Source organism: Pan troglodytes, chromosome 8, assembly GCF_028858775.2.
Source record: "Pan troglodytes isolate AG18354 chromosome 8, NHGRI_mPanTro3-v2.0_pri, whole genome shotgun sequence".
In the NCBI taxonomy this organism is placed as follows: domain Eukaryota; kingdom Metazoa; phylum Chordata; class Mammalia; order Primates; family Hominidae; genus Pan; species Pan troglodytes.
Genome location: NC_072406.2, coordinates 23,019,707 through 23,029,028, shown reverse-complemented (window position 1 = coordinate 23,029,028; position 9,322 = coordinate 23,019,707). Strand labels below are relative to the sequence as shown.

At 32.7% G+C, this 9,322-nt stretch overlaps 1 protein-coding gene across 1 annotated transcript; it reads right to left on the bottom strand.

Annotated features, from left to right (window-relative positions):
* Nucleotides 1-388: 388 nt before the first annotated feature.
* On the bottom strand, nt 389-838 carry LOC735372 (elongin-C-like). Its single transcript, XM_054660597.2, has one exon. It carries the CDS (start codon nt 809-811, stop codon nt 464-466), a length of 348 nt encoding a protein of 115 aa, XP_054516572.1. The 5' UTR covers nt 812-838; the 3' UTR covers nt 389-463.
* Between the last annotated feature and the right edge of the window lie 8,484 nt (nt 839-9,322).

Here is a 9,322-nt window from a genome sequence, read left to right as displayed (position 1 = left end):
CTAAATTACTGAAATGACTAAAACAAACAAAAAAAGATGTCAGCCTAGATTTCCATAACTAATAAATATATCATTTGGAGTTAAAGATAAAATAAGTACTTGTTACACATAGAAGAGCTAAAAGAAAATAATTTGAGAGGAAAATAATAGATCTTTACAAAGAAATGCATAGAACCAGAATTGGTCATCACATTGGTAAATATAAATAACTATCTTTATGATGATGATGATTTTTTTTTTTACAAATTGGCATCTTTATTTCTCAGTTTGTGGAAATATCCTTAATTTGTTGATGTAGCAAACAAACTTCAACTTTGATTGCTGTGCAAAAAACAGAAGATAATCTCCTTTGCAATGAACTTTATATAGTTCAACTGCATACAGGCAACATGCTATATATGAAAAAATTACTAACCGAACTACAGGTATTAAATACTGAAAAGAGTTAACAGTTTATTATAATTTATTTTATTTCCCAATCTAGGAAGCTCACATCCATTAACAGTTCTAGTGCAATTTCAGGTGCAATTGGGAGCTCTGGAACCTCGGTGGAGCTGTTAGGGTAGCGAACCTTATACATAAAATACATGCATACTTTTGATAGCACACGCGAAGGTATCTCTCTAAAATTGACCTCATTGGTTTCATTCACAGCAGATTGACCTGGGCCACCCAATGTGGTTTTTATTGTGCCTGATGTTAATGCATGTTCTCTTTTTGCAATAAATTCATGGCCATCAGATGATATCAATTTCACGTACATCGCATCAGGGCCTTCACAGCCACCACAGGTTTTCTCCTCTCCATCCATTTTGTTCTTATGAAATTCTACTTTGCTTCCCCAGGAATTTCAGTGGTTTCTCATCAGCCCCACAACCACCGCAGCCCAAATATTTGGGCAAATATATCTGGGCAAAAATATTTGGGCAAAAGAACTGAACAGACATCTCATCAAAGAATATATACTGATGGCAGATAAGCATATGAGAAGATGTTCAACATCATACATCATTAGGGATTTGCAGATTAAAATGACAGTGAGATACAATTACAAAATATTAGAATGGCAAAAATCTGAAACTCTGACAACACCAAATGCTGGTGAGGATGTGGAGCAACAGGAACTCTCACTCACTGCTGGTGGGAATGCAAACTGTGATAGCCACTTCAGAAGACAGTTTTCAGCTTCTCACAAACTAAACACACTCTTGTCATATGATCCAGTAATTGTGCTCCTTGGTATTTACCCACATGAGTTGAAAACTTATGTCCACACGAAAAACTACACATAAATGTTTGCAGCAGGTTTATTCATAATTGCTAAAACTTGGAAGCAAACAAGATCTCCTTCAGTAGGTGGATTAACAAACTGTGGTACATCCAGACAATGTAATATTATTCAGTGGTAAAAATAAATGAGCCATCAAGGCATGAAAAGACATGGAGGAACGTCTTAAATGCATATCACTAAGTAAAATAAGGTAATCTGAAGAGGATATATATTGTATGATTCCAACTATATGACATTCTGGAAAATGCAGAACTATGGAGATAATATAAACATCTGTGGTTGCAAGGGAGTAGTGTGGAAGGAAGGATGAAGAGACAGAGCACAGAGGATTGTTTAGGGCAGTGAACTATCCTGTATGATGCTAGTTTGGGGGATCTATGTCATTACATATTTGTCAAATCCATAGAATGTACAGTGAATCCTAATGTAAGTTATGGATATTGGGTAACGACAATGTGTCAATGTAGGCTCATCAATAATAAGAAATATGTTACCATGTAGGGGATGTTAATAATGAAGGAAGTTATGCACGTATGTGGGAGCTCTGCATTTTCTGCTAATATTGCTGTGAACCTAAAACTTCTTTAAGAATAAGCCTACTTTTTAAAAAGAGAATGAACTCTTTAAGTCAAAAATGATAATTATTTCCACTTGTGTTTCTGTATTCAGAAAAAATTAAAAATAAAGATAATTATTTGATTTATAACATATGTATAGGTATATTGATGGTAAGACTAGTTCGAGGACTAGGAAGATAAAAATGGAAGTATGTTGTCCTGGGATTCTTACATGCAAAGTGATATGATATAACATGAATGTAGAATGTGAGGAATGAATTACATATTATACAAATCCAAAAGTAACCACTAACATAACACAACAAACAGTTGTACCTAATGTGGCAACAAGTGAAATGAAATGCAATTATGAAAAATACTCATTTAATTCAAAGGAAGGCCAACAGAAAAGAAAAAAGAAAAGAAAAGAGACGACAAATTAAAACCAACAGAAAAAAGTAATTCCAACTTTATCAATAATTATATGATGCACTCTCTATACCCCAACTAAAGGGCAGAAATTGTCATATAGCATAAAAAGCAAGTCCTCATTAAAAACTGACTTTACATATAAAGGCATGAATAGGTTGAAAGTAAAAGGGTAAGAAAAAATATACCAAAAAATTACCTATGAAAAGAAAGCAGGGATAGTTCTATTAATATCAGAGAAATAAATTCCAGAGTAATTCAAGGATAAATTTCAACATGACGAAGGTGTCAATTCATCTAGAGGACAAAATAATTCTAAATGGTTATGCACCTAATAACAGAGTTTTACAAGTCATTCCGTAAAAGCTGATAAAACTACAAAGAGAAATAGAAAAACACACGATTAAAGTCAGGGATTTTAATACCCCACTCTCAATATTTGATAGAATTAAGTGTGCAGGGTATAGGTGAGAATAATGAAGGCTCAAACAACATTCAACCAAGTTGACCCAGTTGACACTTTCAGAATATTCCACCCCAAAATAACAGAATACAGGAAACAGTATCTTTTTTCCAAATATTAGCAGAACAGTTACTAAAAACAAAATAGTCTGGGCCAGAAGACAAGTCTCAGTAAACAAAAGGTACTTAAATCATACAAAACGTATTATCGGACCGCAATGAAATTAAACAAGAAATAATAAAAAAAAACTTGAAAATCCCAAATGTTTGGAAGCTAAACAACATACTTCTAAATTATTTAAATGTAAATTAAAAAACAAAAATAGAGATTAGAAAGTATTTTGAAGTCAATACAAATGAAAACAAAACATGTAGGGAAAAAAAAATTTCAAAGCAATATTCTCAGTATCTACCTAAGGACAAATTGGAACTAAAAGCCAATGTAAATTATATCCAAAATAAGGAGAAGGAAATAGTCAATATAGAGCAGAAGTTAATTAAATAGAAAACAGCAAAACAATAAAGAAAATATATGAAATGAAAAGGTAGCTCTTTGATAACGCAATAAAAATGATTAACTTCTCTGCAGGAACACAGAGAGAATAGACAAATTAACAGTATCAGGAATAAGAGTAGTGCCATCACCATAGAGCTGATAGATACATTTTAAAAAAAGATAATTATTAAATATTATGAACAACTTCATGTTAAGAGTTGTTCTTTCACAACATAGATGAGAAAATTTCTTGAAAGTCTTAAACTACAAAAGCTTTATCAAGAGATAGAGATCCACAATAGCCCCCATGTGTATTAAAGAAGTTAAATTTGTACTTCAAAACCTTTCCAACAACAAAATTCGAGACTCAGATGGTTACACTTTTGAATGCTACTGAACTTTTAGGGAAAAGACCAATTCTGCACAAACACTCCCCGAAAATTGAGAACGTAGTATTTCTGAATTTATTGGATAAAGCCAGCATTATTCTGAGACACAAAGCATATCAATAGAAAAAAAAAGGTGCAGACAAGTATCTGTCATGAACATAGATGCAAAAATTCTAAACAAAATCATAGTGTATCAAATCAAACAATAAGTCAAAATGATAACACATCATGACCAGGTAGGATGTATAAATAATACAAATACACTAAAAAAATCTATTAAGGTATTCACCATGTTAACAGATTAAGAAGGAACATCCATGTAAATATTTCAAGAGATGAGAGAAATCATTTGACAAAATCCAATGTCTGCTTTTCATAGAAACTCTCAGCAAACTAAGAGTAGTAGAATTTTTTAATCTAATAAAGACAATCTGTAAAAAATATACTCCTATTAATACACTTAATGGTGAAAGACTAAATGCTTATTTTCTAACATCAGGAACAAGGAACTCTCACCAATTCTCATTTTAGCCAGTACAATCAGACTTGAAGACAAATTGAAGATATCCAGTTTGAAGGGGGAAAAGCTACAAGACTTAAGTGTATTTATCACGGTCACAATATAGAACATGGATATACATAATTAATTGTATTTCTATATACTCGCAACAAACATTTGGAAATCAAAGTAAAAAATACTATCCCAAATAGAATTTTAAAATAAGAAGATTTGGAAAAAATATGATGAAGATGTATAAGGCCTGTGTACTAAAATCTAAAAGCCTTGCTGAAAGAAAATAATGATGATTTAAACAAACGGAGAGAAAGATTGTGTTTGCAGGTTAGAAAACTCAATCTGTTATGAGCTCTCTCCAAAGCGTATATCAATTCAATGTGATAATAATCATAATCCCAGCAAGTTTCTCTTTTAAGAATTTCACAAGGAAATTCTAAGGTTTATATAGTAATGCAAATAGCATAGAATAGCCAACACAAATTCGAAAAAGAAGAATGAAGTAGGAAGAAATACACACTACCTGACTTTAAGACTTATTATGAAGCTGCAGTAATCAGGAGAATGTGTTATTGGTATAAAGAGTAATACACAGATCAATGGAACAGCATAGAGAGTTTAGAAATAGACCTATGCATATATGGTAAATTGACTTTTGACAAAGATACAAATTCATCTCAGTAGAAAAATGGATAGTATTTTCAACAAATGGTGCCAGAAAATTTGGATATCCTTACATAAAAAAAAAATTGACTTTGATCCATACCTAGTACCACATACAGAAGTTGATTCTGAATGGACCCTAGACCCAAAAAGAAAAGCTAAATGTATAAAACTTGTAAAAGAAAAACATAGGAGAAAAGAATCTACATTACTTTGGGTAAGGCTAAATTTCTAAGTACAATGCCCAAAGTATGTTCTATAAAAGAAAAGAATGGCAAATTGTAGTTTATCAAAATTAGAGTATCTGTGTTTTCAATGGTACTCCTAAGGGAATAAAAAAGTCAAGGTAAAGAGTAGAACAAAGTTTTGCAAATCACATTCACATGTGATCAAAAAGATCTTATGTCCAAAATATATACAAAACTCCTAAAACTCAGTAATTAAAACACCAACAATTCAGTTAAGAAATGTAAAAGTCCTATACAGACAGAGACTAAAAAAGATGAGTTGAAAATGAATGCTTGTAAAGATGTTCAGCTCATTGGTGGTCAAAGAAATGCAAATTAAAATCACAATGCAATAACACTGCATACACATCAATTGGAATGGCTAAAATGAAAACTGTGGCCCAACGAAATGTTGATGAGAATTTAGAAGAACCAGAACATTTATATTTTACTGGTGGGAATGAAAATGACACAACCACTTTGGAAAATAATTTGTTGATTCCTTAAAAAGTTAAACATATATCTACTATGTGATTCAGCCAAACAATTCTAGTTGTTTGACTGAGAGAAATGAAATCATATGTTCATAAAAAGCCTTTCCCAAGAATGTTCATAGCAGCCTTATTTAAAATAGCTCAACACAGGAAATAATACAAGTGTCCATCAGCAAGTGAATGGTAAAACTTCTATATTTATAAATATCTATTTAACAGTATAAAGAAATGAACTACAGATACATGCAATGATATGGATAAAATTCAAAATAATTATGCTGAGTGAAAGAAGTTAGACCTTCCTTCTCAAAGGTGCATGCTCTTTGATTTCATTTATATTAAATTCTAGAAAATGCAAACCAATCTATAGTTATAGAAAAGAAATCAATGGCTGCATGAGGATGAGGAGAAGAAGTAGAAATAGGTTGCAAAGAGGCATGAGGAAATTTTCAGTGTGGTGGAAATGTTCATTGTGTTTATTATGGTAATAGATTATGATGGTTTCAAGATGTATGGATATACCCAAAGTTATCACATTGTTCACTTTAAATTCATTTAGTTTATTGTATGTAACAGCTAAAAAAGTTCATTAGAATGTCTGAAAAGATACATAAATAATACGCTTTGAAGTTACATCCTTCTGTATCATTCATGGATTTGATAACATTGACTTGCATGACAAGTAGGTCAGAGACCATCACTAGCTCTGGAGGTCAATCTTGAGCTATATCCTCTATGTATGGCTGCCACCAAGAGTTCCACCAGAGAGAACTAGAAGATACTGAAGGTGTGAGCAGGCAAAGGTCAAAAAGTGAATTGCTAGTTTGTCATAGGAAATTAAAAAGCAATATATAGCCTAATTCATGCCTGCAAGCAATCAGTCAGGAGAAATAGAAGTAAAATGTCCAAGGCAGTGATAAGTTAAGGGCCAATTGTGTGGCAACAATTATTTGTACACCAGACTTTCAAAACAGTAGAGAATTCAGACCACAGAAAAGGCAAACAGATAAAATAAGGGATTTATTAGTTGAAATGTGAATTGAACAATGTTTAAAATTTGAGTAGTATTTATACAAATAGGGATTGAGAGCAAATTGTGTAGAAACATCAGAAAATGAGGCGGAGGAAGACAGAGAGAGAAAATTGAATTGGCCCTTCTGGTTAAAATTGAGTTTGACTATTGGGTATGATAGACGGTAAATCTGAAAAGGGAACTTGGGATATATTTCAGGTCAGACAGTAGAAACTGGATTTTATCTGGTGGTTAATGTTCTCCCAATTTCTTGCACAAGATGTCTAGCTAGGGTGTGCAGAATACCCTAAAGAGATGAAAGGCTGCAGATGAGGGGTTAGCTAAGTGGCTACAACAGCAATCCAGGATAGGAAGGCACTGACAAAGGCCTGGTCTTTAGTGGTATCAACTGCTGACTCCTTCAAAAGACCATCAAAACAATACATTGATAAAGCAAAGGTAAGTTTATTGCTGACTGCTTTAAGAGAGGCCACTACCTTGATAAGATTCTTAGTAGCATCTGAGAGGAAGGAGAGAAATAGATATTTAAGAGGTTGTCTTGGGCAGGGTGCTGGTAAAGCAGGTCTGTAAGTGGTGTTGGGGGCTGATAGGGCTTGAGTATAGATTATGAACATAATAGCCTGGAATTAATGGATGAAGCCAGTGAGGGTTTTAAAACACTCCTGTAAAGTACAAAGTTTTTTGATGATCTTCGTTAAGAAATCTATTGGCCTGAGAGCTTCTTAAAGTTGTTGATTAGGTAAATGAATTTTGCAGAGATCCTGGAAACGAAGTTATTTACAACTTCATCTATTTAAGAATGTCTTAAAATAACAAAGGCATGTTAATGTACATAGTTGGATAGTATAACACACTCACATTTACAGTAAACATTATAATTGGTGATGGTTTTTGGTATTCAACAATGGTAATATTAATAGTTAAGTAGAAGAAAGGATTATCTAAGAAACGATAGGATTTGGCAGCCAATTCTATAGAGATAAAATGAAAAGGGCAAATTTGGATGATCAGGGAGTTGACATTTTGAAAACACTCAGCAAAATTTAATTTTAGAATTTAGGTAAAAAGAATTCACGAAGAAAAACATTGAGGACAAATGCTGTTGATTTAAATGGTATTGTTTAGGTATTCATTAACTCTTCACAATTTTATACATCCTCACTACTATAATTGTAAACGCATCATAGTCATGTTAAATCACATTAGGAAAAAATAGGTATATTTAACAAAATAAAAATAAACGAATTTGGATGCATTACATTTCAAGTCATTTGTATAGCTTAGATGTTTATTGTGAAGTCTTTGTATCTGTGATTACAAAGTGAAATCTCTCTTTTGTGACTGCCTGGGTGATTTTTCCTGTATTAACTAACTGAAGGCTCTTGTGTTAAGTTAACTGTGACTTTTACTTCTCTAGATTTTATATTCCTTGAGGATGAAAAATAAACAAACAAAAACCTGTACCAGACAGATTTAAACAGGCAAGGAAGACTATATTCAAAACTATGGCAATAGGGGATAGAGATTGAACTAATCTCTGCCAAGCAAACCAAAGCCTGGACTGGAGGATTTTTAAGCACTGGGATGAGCTAGTGCAAAGGTCCAAGAGGATGTTAGGGGAGAGGTTAGTCAATGTACTTAGGACATCTCTTTGCTAACGGTCACGTATTATTAAGCCTACCCTCCCACAAAGAGACAGAGGCACTATCTCCTCCAATGATTACATTTCAAAAAATGGCTCCCAGGTCCTTGAGAAGACATTCCTGGGTTATAAAACTTCAAGAGTCTTAGAAAAGATTTACATCTCAAAGAGGCAGAGAAAGAAGTTACAATTACGAGTTTTCTAAAGTCAATCTTCTACGAAGAAGTAGGTCATGGGTGTGTAGTCATGAACACACCTGTCTCAAGTTTAGCCAATCTAAGGTAAATGTCAAAGTCTCTTCATCAAGGGCTGAAACCTTTGTAGCTAACATTCACTTATTCCTCTTTGCAAAGATCAATGCCTTCTGCATATCTAGTGTTCAGTAAACATATATACATGTACACACACACATATATACACATATATGTATATACACACATACATATATATGGATAAATTGCTATAAATATGTTACTACATATATTCTACAAAAGCTAGATATAATTAATAAACAATGCCTTTGTGCTACTTTAGATATTTAAAGTTATTTTAAGACGTTGGAACATAGGCTTTAATCCTACTGGTTTTTCCTTAGATCTTCAAAGACTCGGAAGTTGTTAAATGTTTAAATCAGCTTGAAAGATAAACATCTTCAAGGCTCTGGGTCATCCTGTGCTATCCCCAAGCCCGTTGCACTTCATAACACAAAAATTCTGTCTTCTTTCTAAACCAGAAATGACATTTTCAGTTGATTACATATAAGAAAATTCAATCTATTCTTTTTCAGTTTGAGGGTGTTGGAACAAGTTCTTTGAAAAAAAACAAAAAACAAAAAAAGAATATATAATTTCCCTGGTTCCTTTTTCTAAATGCATCATTTCCCTTCCCCCAATCAGTGAATTCCAGATTAAAAAGTCTTGCTATATGAACCTAACAACTGTATGTTAAAAATTGTTTCCAAATCTATACAAACCCTTAACACTTGTGCTTAGCAACTATGTGTTTGTGTGTGTGAGAAAGACAAATCAACACTATTTTAAAGACCAAATTTATTGAAGTCTTAAAAGAAAAACTCCACCCTTAAGATTTACATAAAAAATGAATCATGCAAATGAACTCAAGTTT